The sequence below is a fragment of the Octopus bimaculoides genome, chromosome 2 (genome assembly GCF_046866305.1).
Source record: "Octopus bimaculoides isolate indiv1 chromosome 2, ASM4686630v1, whole genome shotgun sequence".
Classification (NCBI taxonomy): Eukaryota; Metazoa; Mollusca; class Cephalopoda; order Octopoda; family Octopodidae; genus Octopus; species Octopus bimaculoides.
In genome coordinates, this window is record NC_142929.1 from 66,150,570 (window position 1) to 66,172,226 (window position 21,657).

At 37.3% G+C, this 21,657-nt stretch overlaps 1 protein-coding gene across 24 annotated transcripts in view; it reads left to right on the forward strand.

Moving 5' to 3' along the window:
- Window positions 1-21,657, forward strand: part of LOC106868682 (1-acyl-sn-glycerol-3-phosphate acyltransferase delta) — a 75,822-nt gene that overhangs the window by 45,176 nt on the left and 8,989 nt on the right. For all 24 annotated transcript variants that reach the window (XM_089346628.1, XM_089346645.1, XM_089346716.1 and 21 more), the window contains 5 exons: window positions 4,095-4,262; window positions 10,741-10,894; window positions 13,511-13,616; window positions 14,556-14,634; window positions 16,314-16,515. In XM_089346628.1, the coding sequence (XP_089202754.1) occupies window positions 4,095-4,262; window positions 10,741-10,894; window positions 13,511-13,616; window positions 14,556-14,634; window positions 16,314-16,515 (709 nt within the window). The remainder of the gene's footprint in view (window positions 1-4,094; window positions 4,263-10,740; window positions 10,895-13,510; window positions 13,617-14,555; window positions 14,635-16,313; window positions 16,516-21,657) is intronic.

The following is a 21,657-nucleotide window of genomic DNA, read 5'->3' on the forward strand; positions in this document are numbered from 1 at the left end:
TGCATTTGGTAGACGGAAACTGAAAGAAGCCCTTTGTATATATGTATATATATGTGTATGTGTTTGTGTGTCTGTGTTTGTTCCCCCAACATCGCTTGACAACTGATGCCTGTGTGTTTACGTCCCTGTAACTTAGCGGTTTGGCAAAAAGAGCCTGATAAAATAAGTACTAGGCTTTACAAAGAATATGTCCTGGGGTCGATTTGCTCGACTAAAGGCAGTGCTCCAGCATGGCCACAGTCAAATGACTGAAACATGTAAAAGAGTAAAAGTATGATATTTCCAGCATAGCCCCTTGCCTGATCCAAGAATTAGATACTCCCAAGTGTCAGTCAGATAAACATGGAAAATCTGCAAGACTTTTTCAGTTTCTGCTTACCAAATCTACTCACAAGGCTTTGGTCTGCCAAGGGTTAAAAGTAGACGACACTTATCCAAGGTGCTGTACAGTGGGACTGAACCCAAGAACATACAGTTGGAGGTGGGGGGCATGGTTGGATAGCTTGTCGATTGTTTGGATATACTTCTCTGACAGTTTATTTATATCTTACATTTTATTGTATACCTTGCTTAGTATATATGGTGTGGGGAGATGTGAAGAGTGTAGTTTATGAAAATAAATGATTTATTTGTTATTATGTCAATAATAATTTTGTGTATTTTCTTTAGAAAGAAGACAAAAAAGGGAAAAAAAACTTTGAAGTAAAAAGTTGAATGTTCACTAACATAAAAGTGTTGAAATTAGATAAATGTATATGAAAGTTACAGAGAGGGTCATAGCCCAACTAATTAGGGAGCGAATCAATTTAGATGAGATGCAGTTTGGGTTCGTGCCAGGTAAAAGCACTACTGATGCCTTATTTCTAGTGAGACAGTTGCAAGAGAAATACCTAGCCAAGGATAAACCTCTGTACCTGGCTTTCGTTGACATGGAGAAAGCCTTTGACAGGGTCCCCCGATCCCTTATCTGGTGGTCAATGAGGAAACTTGGGATAGAAGAATGGCTAGTGAGAGCTGTGCGAGCCATGTACAGAGATGCGGCCAGTAAGGTGAGGGTTGGAAATGAGTACAGCAATGAATTCCGGGTAGAGGTAGGGGTCCACCAAGGTTCCGTCCTCAGCCCCCTATTATTTACCATAGTCCTCCAGGCAATCACAGAGGAGTTCAAGACAGGTTGCCCCTGGGAGCTCCTCTATGCTGATGACCTTGCCCTAATTGCGGAGTCACTATCAGAACTAGAGGAGAAGTTTCAGGTGTGGAAGCAAGGTCTAGAATTGAAGGGCCTTAGAGTCAACCTAGCTAAAACCAAAATCCTAATAAGTAGGAAGGTAGATAAAACACAAACCCCTTCAGGTAGATGGCCCTGCTCAGTATGTAGAAAAGGAGTAGGTAGTAACTCTATAAGATGTACCCGGTGCAAGCTATGGACACATAAGAGGTGCAGCAACATCAAAGGCAGGTTAACTAGCAAGTTAGTTTTTGTTTGTGGCAGATGTTCAGGTGCAATAAAGACTGCAAACAAACAGGAAACAACTTCTATCTCATTCCAGGGTGAAAAACTAGAGGTAGTCGATAGCTTCCGCTATCTGGGCGACCAAGTTAGTAGTGGGGGTGGGTGCGCTGAAAGTGTAGCTGCTAGAATAAGAATAGCCTGGGCAAAGTTTAGAGAGCTCTTACCCCTGCTGGCGACAAAGGGACTCTCACTCAGAGTAAAAGGCAGACTGTATGACGCATGCGTACGAACAACCATGCTACATGGCAGTGAAACATGGGCTGTAACTGCTGAGGACATACGTAAGCTCGCAAGGAATGAAGCCAGTATGCTCCGTTGGATGTGTAATGTCAATGTGAATACCCGTCAGAGTGTAAGTATCTTGAGAGAAAAGCTGAACATTAGAAGCATCAGTTGTGGCGTGCAAGAGAGACGATTGCGCTGGTATGGACATGTGGTGAGAATGGAGGAGGATAGCTGCGTGAAAAAGTGCCACACCCTAACAGTTGAGGGAACCCGTGGAAGAGGTAGGCCCAGGAAGACCTGGGCTGAGGTGGTGAGGCAAGACCTTCGTACATTGGGCCTCACCGAGGCGATGACTACGGACCGAGACCTTTGGAAATGGGCTGTGCGTGAGAAGACCCGGCAAGCCAAGTAAGATCGTTGCCAGTGCCCCTGGACTGGTTCTTGTGCGGGTGGCACATGAGATGCACCATTTTGAGCGTGGCCGTTGCCAGTACCGCCTGACTGGCTCCTGTAGGATTTTCGAGCAAGATCGTTGCCAGTGCCCCTGGACTGGCTTGTGCGGGTGGCACATAAAAGACACCATTTCGAGCGTGGCCGTTTTCGTGCGGGTGACACGTAAAAGCACCCACTACACTCTCTGAGTGGTTGGCGTTAGGAAGGGCATCCAGCTGTAGAAACTCTGCCAAATCAGACTGGAGCCTGGTGTTGCCATCCGGTTTCACCAGTCCTCAGTCAAATCGTCCAACCCATGCTAGCATGGAAAGCGGACGTTAAACGATGATGATGATGATGATGATGTAGTCCTAACTGCCCTTCCATACATATCATTTTTATTAAAAGAATAGATGAAAGCTAAGTTTGACAAGAAAGAGAGAATGTTCCTCTGCATGAGACTGCTCTTTGTTCTATGATACAGACTTCCTGTTTTACAGTGAGCTAAATTAAAATCTTCCATCAAAATTTCAGGTTGATTTTTATTCTAATCGCATAACTTTGTTACGACAGTTATAGTAAATTCTTCGTTATTTTAAAAATCATTTTGAAACTATAAAATAATTTTCAAATTATTTTATATTTCTAACTGAAATATGATAACAAAATGGGTTAATCTTCAGACATCCACCTTTGACCTTAATTTGTTTTATCTGGCATTTTAGTTTTTGCATCCTATTTTTAGGGATGGAGGCATATCTTAGCATTTGAGGAATGATGTATCTTTTAAGTTTTATCTTTTCTTCTACTTGCTGCATAGTTTTTCATAGTGTATTCTTTTCTGATTTTTTTTTTTTCATTTAATGTTTTTTTAAGGATTGTAAAAGTTTACTTCAGGAGATAATTTGATAAATTTAAGTTTTATTTTAAATTATTCTGTTGATATTAGACATAAGTGCCAATTTTAGACTGAAAAGATATATGGGTTTACTGATGGAATTCAAACCATGCAGACCTGTTTTGGGGGTTATTTTTTTTTTTATGTTTGTATGAGTCTTAAATATCTGCTTATAATACAGTTCTATATTTAAGAGATGAGGAATTATGTACATTATTTATAATTGACGGATATTTGTCCTCATCTTGTTTGTTGTTAACACGTTTCGGCTGATATACCCTCCAGCCTTCATCAGGTGTCTTAGGGAAATTTCGAACCTGGGTTCTCATTCCTAAGGTATTTTTCAATGTTGTTGTTGCTGTTGTTGTTGTTGTTGTTTTATTATTATTATTATTATCATTATTATTATTATTCAGGTCACTGCCTGGAATCAAACTCGGAATATTATGGTTAGTAGCCCACGCTCTTAACCACTACGCCATATGCCCATGGGCATACAGTGTAGTGGTTAAAAGCGTGGGCTACTAACCCCAAGATTCCGAGTTTGATTCCAGGCAGTGACCTGAATAATAATAATAATAATAATAATAACAGCAACATCGAAAAATACCTTCGGAATGAGAACCCAGGTTCGAAATTTCCCTAAGACACCTGATGAAGGCTGGAGTGTATATCAGCTGAAACGTTGTGTTAACAACAAACAAGATGAGGACAAATATCCATCAATTGTAAATAATGTATCCGCTTATAATGTTTGATATTATTTACACTAATTTACAATTTTATACTTTTGTTGTACTTTTGTTTAAAGGATATGAATTAAAATGAATTTAAAGCAAATTTTATTGAATAAAAATCTGTTTTCAGTTGTGGATATTTTAACATATGATATGATATTTTGATATGATATGATATGATATTTTAACAATTTCTATATAAATATTGAAGAATCTTCATATATTGCATAAAACAAGAAAATTAGAAATAAAGCAAAAATGATTTGATTTTCTATTTTTCTGTTTTCAGGGATCAAAGATTTACGGCAAAAAATTTCTGAAATATATTCCAATCCTTGGATGGATATGGTATTTCACAGAAAGTATATTTCTAGAGAGAAATTGGGACCAAGACCAGAAAACTTTAGTTCATGACATTCAAGAAATTGCTAGTTTCCCACAAGATGTTTGTATTACCGTAAGTTGATTTTTCTGAGTTTTTGCATCTCAATTTGCCTATGTTATTCCTGGAAAGATACAAAGCAAAGTGTGTGTGTGTGTTATGTGTGTGCATGTCTATGCGTGCATGTTTTCATTCTTCATTGAGTGTGCTACTGGTAACTTTTGTCCAATGAGTCCATCTAGGGCAAGCCAGCCAAAGACTCCTCTGAGAGGAAATTGGACCCAGTAGGGTGTACTAATGAATCATTTTACAATTATGCAGTTCCTTACCTCTTTCAGAAATGAACTGTAGTAACTTTATATGTACAGTCTCTATTTATAACTTACATAAGCTGAACTGTGAAAATTTTCATCATTAAAATAGTGAAATAACAAATGTGTCACTGTACACGTGCTTAGCCAGCCACACTTAAATCCAGCCAGTCACAAAAGTTTTACATTGTTAATATATGACCTTTTATATGGATTTGTGTGTATTTGACAACTTGTTGATATGGTTATGTGTTTGTGTGTGTATTTTCCAACCCACTTATAAAGTTGTATGTTCACTTGTTACTGTAGTTGTATGCAGACACTGTTAATTGCATATTTTTAAATCTTTCTATATGCCAACTTGGGCATATGGAATTTTAACGATATCTTTTGAATATTATTGGAATGTTTTATTAACTGAGTAGTTTCATCATCATTATCATTTAATGTCAATCTTCCATGCTGGCATGGGTTGGATGGGTTGACAGGAACTGGTATGAGAGAGGACTGTGCCAATCTTCACTGTCTACTTCAGCATGGATTTTATGGCTGGATACCCTTCCTAACCTTTCTAGCACCAACCACTTTACAGAATGGACTGGGTGCTTTTATGTGGCACCAGAACCAGTTAATATTAACTTTATGTATAATTTTTATTCAGACATCAGTGCAAGCATGACTGTGTAGACAAGAAGTTTGCTTTGTAACCACAGAATTTCAGGTTCAGTCCCACTGCACGGCAGCTTAAGCAAGTGTCTCTTTCTGCAGCCCTGTGCTTCTCAATACCATGTGAAGAAATTTTGTAGACAGAAACTGTAGGAAGTCTGTCGTATATGTGTGCATATATATATGTGCGTGTGTGTATGTGTGCGCATGCATGTGTATATGTATGTATACATACATATATATATATATATATATATACATACATACATACATACATACATACATACATACATACATACATACATACAGGGTCCGCCGTAAGTAACTATATATTTTCTTTTGCTTGTAATTTTGTTGAATTTTTTTATTTATTCAATTTTTTTATTTCATATGTCATTTGAAAGCTGAAATCTTATATTTTTATTTCTTTTCTTCCCCCTATTTCAGATATACTGTTATATCAATTATGTCCACCCTATTAACAAAAGAGCAAAAGATTGCGGTTTTGAAATGGTTCTGCACAAAATTATCTGGCTATGCTACAGAAGCTGCTTTTGCCGTTATTACAACAGCAGGATAGAGCAGAAGATCTGTACTTTCAGCAGGACGGAGCACCAGCCCATTATGCTACGCTTGTGCGAGACTGGCTGGACGCCAACCTGCCCTGTTGATGTCTCATTCACCGGATTTGACCCCTCCCGACTTTTTCCTCTGGGGCATTCTCAAAGAGAAAGTCTACTCAACAAAGCCCCGCAACATTGCTGAACTTAAGGAACAAATTCGAACTGCCAGAAAACTTTGTGCAGAACCATTTCAAAACTGCAATCTTTTGTTAATCAGGGGGACATATTTGATGTAACAGTATATCTGAAATAGGGGAAAAAAAAAAGAAATAAAAATATAAGACAAATGAAGAAGAAAAATTGAATAAGTATCAACATAGTTACAAGCAAAAGAAAATATATAGTTACTTATGGCGGACCCTGTATATATATATATATATATATATATATATATATATATATATATATACCCATACATACAGACATATACATACATATATACATATACATACATATATACATACATACATACATACATACATACACACACACACACACACACACACACACATACATACATTATCGACTGCACATACTCAGTGCATGTGTTTTGTTTGTTCACTGATTCACTGCAGTATAGCACCTGAAGGACAACTCTCTCATTGCACTGGGTGTTATAACACCTGAAAGTCATAGACAGGTGTGACAACTCACCTCTAATACTATCCAGATATGATGGATACTGATATTTCACTATTTTTGTGGCTTATCAATATCATGTACCTGAATTGAACTAGGGTTGAACCGAATTGCCAATTTATGACCATATATAAATAGTGTAAAAAGTATTGCTGGTATGCCATGATAATGCATACATAAGATTAAATTCAACAACGAATTTAAAGCAGCTTTAATGATGTAAACATTATTGAATATCTGTATATATATATATATAATCATCAGAGCGGTTTGACTGAAAAATGGTAAGCTGGGGAGTTGCACCAGGTTCTAATCTGATTTGACAAGGTTTCTATGGCTGGATGCCCTTCCTAACATCAACCACTCCAAGAGTGTAGTGAGTGCTTTTTATGTGCTATCAGCATAGATGCCAGTTATGAAACACTGGCATCAGCACAGCTATCATCTCACTTGGCTTGACAGGTCTTCTCAAACATGGTATATTGCCAAAAATCTCCTCACTTGTCTTCCTCCATGATGGCCAAAGTTTAAAGAGTGCTTTTTACGTGCCACTGGCATATATATATATATATATATATATACACACACACATACACATAAATATGTGTATGTATATATGAATGTGCAAGTATGCTTATATTCTATGTTGTTATCACTTGGTAGTAGCAGTGCTGATATCAGCATTCCTTACTGGCATTGTAAATGGTTGCTCTCTTTTGGAAAGCCAGTAGAATAAAAAAAATCCCTTTCTTGCAAAGCAGGTAGGAGTTAGCAATAGAAAGAACATAAAATTCTGCTTCAAATAACTCTTAATCCATCCCATTCCTCTGCTAGCATGGAAAGACAGACTTTAAACAAATGAAAATTAGCTAATTTGTTTCACTAATTGAGTTGACCTAAATAAGCTCAAATAAATATTTCAAATGTTTCTATTGTTGCTGCAAAACATGTTTGTTGTAAACAAATGTATAAGATAGCAGAATTTGTTATTTAGCTACAGCAATAACTTTATGTGACTTCATAGTCAAGTTTTTCATTAATTGCCCTGTGATGACATAGATCTAAAGGACTTGTGTTTTTTTATGGTATCAGTCAAGAAGAAAGTAATATACTCATTTCCTTCTCAATCTCTTCAAGGTTATTTAGGTTGATGTAATTAATGTTCTGCTTGAACTGCTGCAAGTTAATGACTCTAAGGGAAAAAATTTGTGCAGGAAGGGGAATTTCAGAGAGTGGATATCTAGGGAGGAAGGATTGGGATAGTGCTGAGCCTGGGCGGAGAGACAAGGGATGACATTGTTTATATTTGTCTTATTAATGGTTAGGATATTTTGATAATAGCTAGACTACAGATAACACTTTCTTGAGTTCAAACCTTATTGATGTCATTACATCCTGGATGACATACTGTATTTGGTGGCAGAAAAGACACATGGGCATATTAAACACACACCCAGTTTCAGCAGGGCTTATTCAGGAAAGAAAAGTTTTAGTGCAGTGAAGCTTATGGGAGGCCCAACTTCACATATAGGACCTGCTGTAATTCTTTTGAGACTTTTTTTGGAGTAAAAAGTGTGTCATATATGCCATCAAATATGGTACACTTTTCCCTTTTATTTCATAATTACAAAAATCCAAATTTGCAAAATTATTCTGATTATGTTACTATGGAAATGTGTATAAAATAATGAAAGACAAACCAAACTATACCATTATAATTATTGTCACAGTTGTCTTTATGTATTGTTACATTTGAGTAGATACTTTCCTTCTTCTTGTGGTTAAATGCCACTTCTAACACCCAATACTGGGCCTGATGTAGTTATTGTAATATCAACTAGAGAAGTTGTCTTTTTGAACTTGGTCCTTCTCAGGCCATACAATTCTAGAATATTTCTCTACTGAGTGGCTGATGACCTACAAACTTAGAATGAAATAAATACATTATGATGGTTCAGAAGATGAGGAGAAATAGGGATTAAGGTAAAGAAGAATGAGGTGTGTGTGTTTGTGATTGAAAACAAAATATACAAAAAGGAAGCAACCTATGATGTAGAGTAGAACGAAGTGGTGGTTGGGGTGAGGTAAATACTATGTGATTTGATGTAAGGTAGACAGGATTGTAAAATACTGTTGCTACAATTATGTCCCTAAAACTTTGGTAATTCAAATGACTTGTGTGGATTCTGTTTCATGTGGATTATTATCTGTAACAAGATTTGTGAGAATTGTAACTATCAACGAAGAACACAAAAAATGAGATTAGAATAAAGTGTTTGATATTTATAATAGATTTAATTTTAGAGTTGTAAAAGTTAAAAATATCAGCTGAGCCATTGGAAGATAAAACTGGCTTACTCTTCTTTTTTTTATTTCTTATATAAGTTTATCAATTTGTATTGCAAGATCCTTGGTGTGAAATCATGTGTTGAAACAGATGTTGTTGTATTTTGGGATGATCATTTTTTTTTTTTTTTGTCAAATAAACACACACACTATATATTTGTTCTTCACTCGTCTATTACTGTTCTTATTTTAACTCATGTCCATTGTCTGGAAATCTTTCGTCATACATCTGTGACCCCTTCAGCACCACTTTTCATTTTCGTGTGTGCTCTTGTTCCACTTACTCCATTCTGCTCTTCTATGATGTTTATCTTTATCTGCACATGCGTTTGCATCTGTGTATGTGTGTGTGTGTGTGTGTGTGTGTGTCATTGTTCTTAGCAGCAGTATGGCCTTCCCCTCAGTTCCATCCTCTCACCCCGTTATCGCTACTGCTGTCCTGGGACCCAAACGTTCGGTACAGTTCCTGTATCTCTCTGTGTTTGTGTGTTCGCCCACAGTGTTGCCATCATAGTAGTTGTTGTTGTTATTGCCATCATTGTCACCTCCGCTGTTGCTGTTGTTGTTAGTCATGTTGTTGATATTGTTTGTGTGTGTATATGGGTTCGCTTTTTATGTTTGTATCCATGCACTTTATATAGATTTTTTTTTATCTCTTATATTTATCACAGGTATGTGACAAATATTTTTTATTTTTGTCTTTTTTTTATTTATCTATCTCTATTTCTTATATATATCACAGGTAATGCATATATGTCTATTATGTGTATATTACCCTGTTTGTATCTGTGTTTTATTATTATTTTTTCTCTCTCTTTTCTCCTCCCTTCTGTCTATAGTGATGTGGTGTGGTATGGTGGGTGTGGTGTGGTATGGTGGGTGTGGTGTGGTGGTGGGTGTGGTGTGGTGGTGGGTGTATGTATATGTATATGCATATGTTGTTGTTGCTGGCACTCCGTCGCTTACGACGTCGAGGGTTCCAGTTGATCCGATCAACAGAACAGCCTGCTCGTGAAATTAACATGCAAGTGGCTGAGCACTCCACAGACACGTGTACTCTTAACGTAGTTCTCGGGGATATTCAGTGTGACACAGTGTGACAAGGCTGACCCTTTGAATTACAGGCACAACAGAAACAGGAAGTAAGAGTGAGAGAAAGTTGTGGTGAAAGAGTACGGCAGGGTTCGCCACCATCCCCTGCTGGAGCCTCGTGGAGCTTTAGGTGTTTTCGCTCAATAAACACTCACAACACCCGGTTTGGGAATCGAAACTGCAATCCTATGACCACGAGTCCGCTGCCCTAACCACTGAGCCATTGCGCCTCCACTTATATATGCATAAATAATGTAATATTACACAGGGAGAGGAGGAGAGATAAAAAGAGTGTAGGAGAGGCATCTGGGAATCCAGTCACTATTCCTGCAAACACTGTCTAACCAGATGGTAGGAAATAAATTATCTCCAATAGAAACACTAGTTTCACACAATGAAAATCCAGAATGTTACCTTTAGTTACAGTATAAATAAGTTTTGACTAGATGACTGTTAGTCATTCATCATATAAAACTTCTATAATCAATATGACAGTATCATTATGGTCTTTCATGTTTCCATGGATGTTTATTTGTTATATTTGCCACTCATATATTACTGAAATCCATTCTCTCGCTCTCTATCTCTCTCTCTCTCTCTCTCTCCCCTCTCTCCCCCCTCCCCCTCTCTCTGCTTAGGGGAGGAGGGTGTAGGCAACCTCCTCCTCAGACTGATGGAATCAGTGCAGTTAATGTTTAGTTTGCAATCTTACCTATGTGTATAGGTTTAAAATAACATGGATTTGTAAAGTTAATATGAATGTGCTGATAACCTATCTTGATAAATTACTTTTTGCACTAGCTAAAATATTTCCTGATAAAACTGTTTAATTTATTATTAGTTTCATGAGCTTCTTTGTCTTGTTCCTCTCCATAGATACTGCTGTTTTGTGAAGGTACTCGATTCACTGAGGAGAAACACAGGATCAGTATGGAAGTTGCTGAGAAAAAGGGTTTCCCCCATCTAAAGCACCACTTATTGCCCCGTACAAAAGGATTTGTGCTATCTCTTCAGGCAATGAAGGGCAAAAGTAAGTCTTTGTAGGGTACAATACTGTATAAAACTTAATTTAGACATCAATGCTTTTGACCATTTGATGATAATTATGATTAAATTGTAGTGTCCCCTTAATGCAACATATCTCTTTTACTCTTTTGCTTGTTTCAGTCATTTGACTGTGGCCATGCTGGAGCACCGCCTTTAGTCGAGCAAATCGACCCCAGGACTTATTCTTTGTAAGCCTAGTACTTATTCTATCGGTCTCTTTTGCCGAACCGCTTAGTTACGGGGACGTAAACACACCAGCATTGGTTGTCAAGCGATGTTGGGGGGACAAGCACAGACACACAAACACACACACACACACACACACACACACACACATATATATATATATACATATATACGACGGGCTTCTTTCAGTTTCCGTCTACCAAATCCACTCCGAGGCTATAGCAGAAGACACTTGCCCAAGGTGCCACGCAGTGGGACTGAACCCGGAACCATGTGGTTGGTAAGCAAGCTACTTACCACGCAGCCACTCCTGCGCCATATGTTTATTATATTTCAACACATGAACCATAAACCATGACTTTGCACCTCAACCATGCAATTTATGCATCAATAATGATTTGGGGGGGGGGGGGGGGGTCAGTTTTTTTTTTTTTAATAACTTCATTAATCTGAATGATGTGTGACAGACACACACATTAGTAGCCATAGATAACCATAGACATATTCTGTTGCTGGAGATTTGCAAGAATTAAAATCATCACCACCTTTTGGATGCAGTGCAAAAGATAAAACAGGTAGAATTAAAAGAAATAGGTATTAGTTGAATGACTTTATCTGTTAATGCTAAGTGACTGATGAATTAACGAGTGAAGATAATTCATCAGTCAATTTAAATAATAGAACATTATATAGTGTGTTTGTTAAAGAAGATGGAATAACAACACTCTAGTGTAACTAATTATGCAGTTACCGTGCAAGTGAAAGGTACATGATTTAATCTTGTCAGCTCCTTTTTCTTTTACATCTAAATTTAGTTCTTTATAATGTCTAATGTCTTGGTAGGGGGCTCTAAAAGAGGTCTCAGGGAGTAGCGTCCCTGCCTTCCACCACATTTCTTAAAGATCGTGGTAGAGGCCTTGGTCTTGGGACCATTCATGTCTAGAAACTGAGGTTGGGCGTAAGCAAGGGCATGCTCTCTGTAGAAAATCCAGCTCCAAGAAAACCTCATAATAGCAATAGAGATGGCAAGATGGTGTGAGAGCAGTTGCTATGGTATTGAGGAAGATCCGGCCACCCCCTGTTGACAGAGACAAAACCTGGATTTAAAACACTGGATGATGATGATGATGATGATGATGATAATGTCTGATGTCATATCATGTGATCATATGATTGACCAGACTATCAGATGTTATTATACATTGCTGATCACAATATGCTTTGCATTGTTTTAGCTTTCAAATGATCCCACTGGCTAGGCAAGCACTCACTCACCTATGCCCTTGCTCAATGGGGCTGGGGTCATAGTGGTCCCAGAAGCATCATGGTGCATAGAGCCAACCAGGTCCACCAGTGTCCCCCCTCAATAGTGGTCCTGTGCCAGCCCCTTTGCATCCTCTAAGATGATGTCAAGTCTTTGAGTTTTGTTGGTCGGAGGTATGCAGGGGTTCATTCTGATGTTGGACCATCTGGTTTCTTCTGGTTGGTGTTGAAACAGGTTGACGGTTCTTCTGGGCGGGTTGTTAGCCCTCCACAGAATAGTCGGATGATGGGGCTACCATCTTGGTGATGAGCCGATGCGCTGTGGGTTACTGTTAGCCTGGAACTTCACTGTGAGACTGGCCTGCCTAGGGTGGACCTACCTGGAGTAAAGCTCCAAACAGATCTGCAGAACATGCAAACCTTCTCACCATGACAAGGCCAGACCCAGGAGAGGGCTAAGCAAGCAGGCCATGTCTAATGTCATATGCTATATAGAGATCCAATTTTTTAGCACGACATCTTAACCCTTTTGATACTAAACTACCTGAGACTGCCCCTAGTCTGATGATACACATTTTTTTTTTAAAGTAATTTAAATTAAAACCTTTCATGTTAATTTATTATCCAAACAATTAAGTTAACAATACAGTTATTTTACTAAATTCTTTGTTTCAAAATTATTTGAAACAAAGGCAGTGTATTTCATCAGAAATATGGTAACAAAAGGGTCAAAGCATTAATTAAGAAAAATATTTGCATTAGTAATTTTGTATGTCATTAAGAGTTGAATTAAATGTCAGGTAATGGAATTATGATTCATCAATTCTTCTTGTTTGTAGTTCAGCACAACAATAACTTTAGCCAATTGTACAAGCAAATGGTGGTTTGTCAGTAACGGTAAAGTATTGGACTGAATGCTTGTGACATTTGTTAATCTTTCATTATGTTCTGGTTTCAAGTCCTGGCATGCCAATATCCAATTTACCTTGTAATCATCACCTTCAGGTCAATAAAATAAGTAACAGTCATACACTGGATTTCAATACAATCAAATATGTTTTGCTCTCTCTTTTTACAATTTGTGGCTTTGTACTAATATTAGAAATCAACTTATTGTCAAGAGATAAAATTTTCCTTTTCCTATTCTTAGTCCCGGCTATATATGACTGTACAGTCGCATTTCGTAAGGATGGTGCTGAACCAACTCTGAGAAATATTTTACATGGACGCATGTGTCGAGCTGAAATGTATGTAAGGTATGTATGCACTGTGTTCTCTTCAATAAATCGATCAATCAATCAATCATCGTTGTCATCATTGTCATCATCATTGGAAAATTTGTCCTGCTGCATTTCTTTTGACTCTTTACATTCTGAGTTCAAATTGTATTGGGGTTAACTTTGCCTTTCATCATTTTAGGGTTGATAAAATGAAGTAACTGTGAAGTACTGAAGTTGATTAATCAACTAACCACCTTCTCTCATAATTGCTGGCCTTGTACCTAAATTAGAAACAGTCATTATTATCATTATTTAAGGCAACGAGCTGGGAGAATTGTTAACACACAGGGCAAGATGCTTAGCTGCATTCCATCCGTCTTTATGTTCTGATTTCAAATTCTGCCTAAGTTGACTTTGCCTTTCATCCATTTGGAGTTGATAAAATAAGTACCTGTTGAGTACTGGGGTTGATGTAATCAATTTACCCCCTCCCCCAAAATTTCAGGCCTTGTGCCTTTAGTAGAAAGGATCATTATTATCATCATTATTTTAAAAAATGAGGGCGGTGAGCTGGCAGAATCATTATCATGCTGGATGAAATACTTAGCGGTATTTTGCCTGTCGCTACATTCTGTGTTCAAATTCCGCCAAGGTCAACTTTGCCTTCCATCCTTTTGGGATCGGTAAAATAAGTACCAGTGAAACACTGAGGTTGATGTAATCAACTAGTCCCCTCTCCCAAAATTTCAGGCCTTGTGCCTATAGTAGAAAAGATTATTATTATTATTCCAGCAAAATAAATGGGATTCATTATAGGCTGCCATAAATGATGTATTAGTGAAATTGATGAATTTATAACAAAGAGTGGATTGAGATATTTGAACATGTGGGTTTTCTGAATAGAGATACAAAAGATTTTAATAATGATTTTATATTAAACTTTCTCAACCATCAAAATGTCTCTTTTGTCTTCAGGAGAATCCCTATTGATACAGTTCCTTACAACGATAGCAAAGAATGTGCCAACTGGCTCCATAAACTCTATCAAGAAAAGGTAAGAGTTTCTTTTATTTTGATAGCCAAAAACTATTGTTTGATGACTGGGTATCAATAAATATTGTATCAATACAACATGCTTATGGATAATTATGTAAAAGCAAGTCCTGTATAATGTGCTTAAAAGACATTATCAAGTCTCACTGTGAAAATAGATTCCATAATTAAACCACAGGCTTTTTGTCAGCGTCATATGAGGTTCAAACTGACAGGTTTTGTCTTTTCATTAACCTCTTTCTTACCATATTTCTGTTGAAACACACAGCTTTTTAGTTCTGTTAAATTTGAAAATAATGAAGAATTTGATAATATATCTATCATTATTAAGTTGATATTTAAAACATGAATTAACATGAACTTTTGATGGAAGATTTTAATTTTAATTTAGATCACTTTAAAACTGGAAGTTTGTATCAAAGAACTGGGAGAAATGTCAGGTAGTTTTGTATTAAAAGATCAATCTTTCCTAACTGTTTGTTGTTGGCACTCCATCGCTTATGACGTCGAGGGTTCCAGTTGATCCGATCAACGGAACAGCCTGCTCATGAAATTAAGGTACAAATGGCTGAGCACTCCACAGACACGTGTACCCTTAACGTAGTTCTCCAGAATATTCAGCGTGACACAGTGTGACAAGGCTGACCCTTTGAATTACAGGTACAACAGAAACAGGAAGTAAGAGTGAGAGAAAGTTGTGGTGAAAGAGTACAGCAGGGTTCGCCACCATCCCCTGCCAGAGCCTCGTGGAGCTTTAGGTGGTTTCACTCAATAAACACTCACAATGCCCGGTCTGGGAATCAAAACTGCGATCCTATGACCGCGAGTCCGCTGCCCTAACCACTGGGCCATTGCGCCTCCACCCTAACTGTTTACAAGCTGCTAAAGTCAAGAATAGAACTTTTATAGGGAATGTATGCAGAATTATAATGAGTATAATAGACTATATGTAACAATGTTACATATATTCTATTATGCTTGTCATTATGTAAAGTTGGCTAAGCATAGCATTATTCTATAATTCTTTTAATGTTTTCTGTAAGAAGTCCTTTTCCTGTTAGCCTCATCAGACTGTAAGGTGAAGTAAGTGACTGAGCCTCACTTCAAGTTACTGAAAACCCTGTAGTTTATCCATAGGGGTCTATTTTTCACAGAAAAACTAAAAATATATTTATTAAACATACATGATTTCCACTAATGTGTGAAAGTTATGTACAACATATTTATCATGTGCATCTGTATACAGCAGAAGTAGTCATGGTGGTGTAGGATGTGGGTATAGCAGAAATGGTGATGGTAGTGGTGAGGTATCTGCATGCTGCAAATGTGACAGTTGTAGTGTGTACACAGTAGAAATAGTGTGGTGATTGTAGTGATGGTGGTGGTGATGGTAGTAATGCAGTGTCTGTACACAACAGAAGCAGTAGTAGGAAGTATGCATACAGCAAGTGGTAGTAGTGATGTCTGTACACAACAAAATTTGGTGGTGGGATGTTTGTACACCACAGAAGTGGTGCTGGTGGTGGTGGTGGCGGTGGCAGCGGCGGCAGAGGAGGAGTGATGTCTGTACACAACGCAAGTGGCTGTGGTAGAAGTAGGGCCTCTGTATGCTAGAGTGGGTGATATTCTAACAACCTTATTGAGTACACACTATTAAAATATGTTTTTGTCTATTTCCAGGATAAACTATTTGATCAGTTCACTATGCTAGGTCGTTTCAGTGGAGTCCAGAAACGTACAATACCCCGACGTTATTGGGATTTGATTGTCTGGCTTTGTTGGGCATCAGTTCTCTGTCTGCCACTATTTGTGTATATATGGAATCTTATCCAAAATGGAATCACTCTTTACCAAGCTTTATTTGTTGTCACTTTGACTGTAGGTGAGTATTTCACTGTCATTATTATGGCAATAGAAGGCATGAGCTAGCATATCCACTAGAGCCTCAGACAAAATGCTTAGCAGTAGTATTTCTTTCAGCTCATTACATTTTGAGATCAAATTCTGCCAAATTCCAATAAAATAAGTACCAGTTGAACTCTAAGGTTGATGAAGTTGACTTACCTCCCAGCTAAAACTTGTTGGCCTTGTACCAAGATTTCAAAAGAAACACTATTACGTGCTTGTGTGTGTGTGTGTGTGTGTGTGTGTGTGTGTATGCCTATTTTGAAACATGAACATCATTTTAGAGTATTGATTACAATAAGGGAGTATATAGAGTCACATATACTTGCTGATATACACCCACACTAGCACATGCATGTGTACACATGCAAACATATTGTCCTTTGTATCAAGAAAGCCAAAAAACCCCAAACTCCTCAAGCTATCAAGCTTTGTCTCCTCTCTGTCTCTTCTACTACATCTTCCTCTGCTTCTCTCAACTTGATGACTCTAATAATTTCCACTTGCTGCTCTTTTCTCTCCTCATGTCCCTCTACTGCCTTCTTTCTTGTCCTTCTGGATCTTTCTTACTCTCTTTATGTTCCATTTAACCTTTGAACTACAACAGTTTTAAACTAATCATTGATGGAGGTTCACCTTATTTTTTTATTTCTTTACTGCCCACAAGGGGCTAAACATAGAGGGGGCAAACAAGGACAGACAAAGGGATTAAGTCGATTATATCGACCCCAGTGTGTAACTGGTACTTAATTTATCGACCCTGAAAGGATGAAAAGCAAAGTCGACCTCGGCGGAATTTGAACTCAGAACGTAACGACAGACGAAATACCACTAAGCATTTCGCCCGGTGTGCTAACGTTTCTGCCAGCTCGCCGCCTTATTTTCTAATTTATGAAGAACTGAAAAAAGTTATGAGCAATGCCCCTCATCAAAGTAAAAATATAAAGTTTAATAACTAAATATTATTTTACAGTTTTGAGGGTGGTTGAAAATAAAGAGTATCAAACTAGATACATTATGAAACTAATTCTATTGTATATTATGGAGTATACTTGTTTGTTTTACATCTCTTTTTCAATACAAGTATAGGTTGAATGTGTACTTATTTGAGGCCATATTTTTATGGCCAAATGCATTCTAGATGGGTACTTATTTGAGGCAGTATTTTTTATAGCCAGCCACTCTTCTTGTTACCAATCCTTCCCTGCTGTTTTACAAGAGAGCTTTAATTTCGTGGGATCATAAAGTTATTGGATATAATGTTTATGGAGAATGAAAACACAACACTACTTCTTTTTGTTTTTGTTCAGACAGTCTTATGCAATAAGCAAAAACAACAACTTTCATGTACACACATGAGTATGCACACACAAACACACATGGTTGGCTTCCATGCATCTTCTGCCTACAAATTTCACTGATAAGGACTGGTCAGCTCAAAGCAACAGTAGAGGACGTTTGCCAAAGATGCTGCATCATCATGGATTAAATATACCATAGAATATATATTTATTTCTGATATAGAATTAGTTTTGAGTTATAAACCTTTGAGAAAACTTGGATTCCAAAAAAAAAAAGAAAAACCCATAAAAAAATCACAATTTCAGTTGTATACTTAAATTTTATATCATTGCTACCCTTTCTGACCTAGTCTACTTAATTTTAAATTAAGTTAGGTTCAGTTTATTATTTACAACAAATTTTGGTGGTTTTTATTTGGTACCAAATCATCTCTGAGCAGTCCCATGATGAAAGATGTTTAAGTGTGACCATGTTTAAAGCATAAAGGATAATGTAGCTAAGAATACTTTATTCTGAATATACATTTCCTTCTGTTTTTTGAGGTAATAGAGTGAGATTTGGTTGTTATTTCTAGCAAAATAATAGATACTGAAGAGCCCATCCTCTCTCAAAGCATTTCTCTCGTTAGCAGGGCTGAGGTCAAATTCTTGTATGGGCCATTTGGGAATAAACAAATACTGTTAGTAATGTAAAGTACAAGTCGGTTTTTGGTGAACAAACTTTGTGACCCATTTTCAATTCTTAGTTGTTTACTATTTCTTTACATATCACTAATGTCTACAGGATATTAGTAATTGTTGTAATACTTTCTAAAACTGAAGATGAACGTCCATCTGGATTCTCAATGGCAGACATCTCCTCTCCAATTTCAGCTATGCTGTTGATATTTCTGCTATATACAAATCTTGTTAGGGCTTACAATCTTTTGTTGACTCTCTTACTAAGCATGCTTCAGAGGTCAGACTTTCTATCTACAAATAGAATGCATGACAAGAGACAAATCTAATCTGGACCTCTACCATACAATATATGCCAAATCAGTAAAGAAAGTTTCTGAATTCACCTACCTCAGACACAAACAATGGAATGATAGCTGTGAACCATAGAATCAAATTTGATTGAGCAGCCTTTGATAAGAACAAAATTGCACTTACTTCAAAACGGATCCCATACCACATAAAACCAAGTATCTACAATACCTATGTTCTTCCTGTAGTTTTATATGGGCTTGAATGTGTCATCTTGACTTCTGTTGCACTATAGAAACTGAAGGTCTTTCAGAATCATGTAATGTGACTTCTTATGAACACTAAACTCTCAGACCATGTCAGAATTGGAGATCTAAGGCAAATAACCAAATTACCACAAATCACTCCTCTGTCATCAAACACAAAGTACTCAAACTGTTTAGCCACACTGAATGATTTGTGGTGTCAGTGAGATCTGTTTGGAAAACATGATTAAAAGAAAGAGAAACAGAGGTTGGCAACCTTAAAAATGGAAAGATAGGTCTTAACATAATCTCTCTGAACACTTGCCAAAGATTGAATTCTATGGCAGCAAGTATCTCATGTTAGTGTGATGCCTGCTGCAGATAGAGATAGTGGCAATTGATGAATGTCTATAGGAAGAGAATAAAAATATAGAAGTCCACAAAATTATCTGCCATTTTTCCAACAATTTTGGCCACCTTTTTGAATTCAATATCTTTATACCTATCAGATATGCTTATGAAATTTTTTTTTAAAAACAGCACGGTACCCATGATTTTAGAAACATTTTTGACACTCCCAGAAGCTTGAAATAAACCATCCACATCAATTGTTAGCTGAGGGGATACTACCTCCTTTAAAAAAATCCATACTTCTGTAAATTTGCTGGCAATGCTCCTGATGTGCCAATGCACCTTTTCCTCTCTGTGTTTCTTAGGATGTCTTCTGTTCTATCCTGTGTTCTATGTCATGTACCTTTAGCTCTCCTTACTTATTGCTGTTTTCTGTTACTTCTTTTATCATTTTCTGATGTGTTGTGATGCACTTGAGCACTGAATACAATAAGATCATATGTTAAACTTCATGCCTAGCCAAAGATAGTAACCAGGGGCAACCATTGTAGTGTATCTGCCTTTGGGCTCTGATTACATCACAGTAAAATACTTCTTAAACCAATGAGAGAGAGAATGAAAGTACAAGTGATACTGAACTAAGTGTTTCAAGATGAACAACTTCAGTTCCATTGTGGTAGTATCCGTTTAGCCATCTAATTACATACAAAACTGTTAGATTCATCCTCATCTTCATCATCATCATCAATTTACATGTTTTCTGTTCTGGCATGGGTTGGGCTGTTTGACAGGATTGGCAAGCCACAGGGCTGTATTGTGCTTCAATGTCAGCTTTGACAGAGTTTCTATGATAGATGCCCTTCCTAACACCAAACACTTTACAATGGGTACTGGGTGCTTTTTTTGTGCTACTGGCACAAGTGAGGTTGCCAAACAACTTACAAGACAGGAAAAACAAGGAAAAAGCTCTTTTGGCTAGGTGGTGGGAAGATTTGAGAGTGAGAAGAGATGTTTTTATGTCGAGTGTTGATAGCTTAAAGTATAATAAAGGGACAAGCACATGTGTCTTGTTATATTCAAGATATATGGCTACTCTGCATTGCATAAGGGTAAGAGTAGCTCAGAGGAAGATAAGATGATAGTGATGGGGTACCAGAGCAAGCCCTCAGGGAGTAATAGAAGATATGGACTGGTGCCAGAGCAAATCCTCAGGGAGCAAGGGAGGGAAAGGAGAGGTGGGAGTTATGAGTATGAAGGAAGAGTATGAGACGCTTAGATCTGGGGTAGAGATGACTGAAATAAGTGATAAACAGGGGTGGAGGTGCTGCTTGATGAGAAGTATCAGTATTGGGTGGGAGGGGATAGGGATGATAAATCAGTAAGTAGAGGATAATAAGCAAGATATAAGAGCATCTTGAGATCAGCCTTCACTACCTCATCCCATGTTTTTCACTTTAAATTTATTTTGTGAAGTGTTGAAATTTTTGTTCCACAATTGCTAATCTGGCCACTGACACAGTTTCAATGCAACATTTTTGTCACAGTCATATGATGAAAAATTTGACAGCTCATTATGTAAATTAAAGAGAATTCAACAGCTTTGTATGTTATTAAATTGCTAGTATGGCTGTATCAGTGTAATTACTTCAGTTGCAACACAGTCTCATATCAACTTACTTGCTTGACAAGTACAACTCCAAGCCTTCAGTTACACTCTGGTGAATTCATTTTATGTTATTCTGCAAAAATTAAAACTCTTTAACACTGTTAACATATTTAACCCTTTTTATCTATGAGTGAAGAACTTAGCTTGAGAGAAACAATTTCTGAAACAATCTTTATAAGTTTAGAATAACTAAAACAATTTTCTAGGAAATTTTTAATTACTAAGAAACCAAATTTATTGACTCTTTTTCTTTTTGTTTCAAATCCTGGAACCAGATGTAATATCAGGTGGATTGATACCAAAAATGTTAATCATTATTTCTTGCATTTACATAATAAGGTGAAGGAGAGGGATATGTCATTGAACTAATATTGATACATTTGTAGCAGTGGACCAATATGTCATCAGACGAGACACCTTTAATTTACATGGTAGAGCTGACACACCACCTGATTTAACATCATCACTTGTCTGGTGCCTTTGATTTGCATGCTAGACTTAACACACTACGTGGTTTTTCTATAATGAAGCAGCACCTCCACCCCTGTTCATCACTTATTTCATTCATCTCTACCCCAGATCTAAGC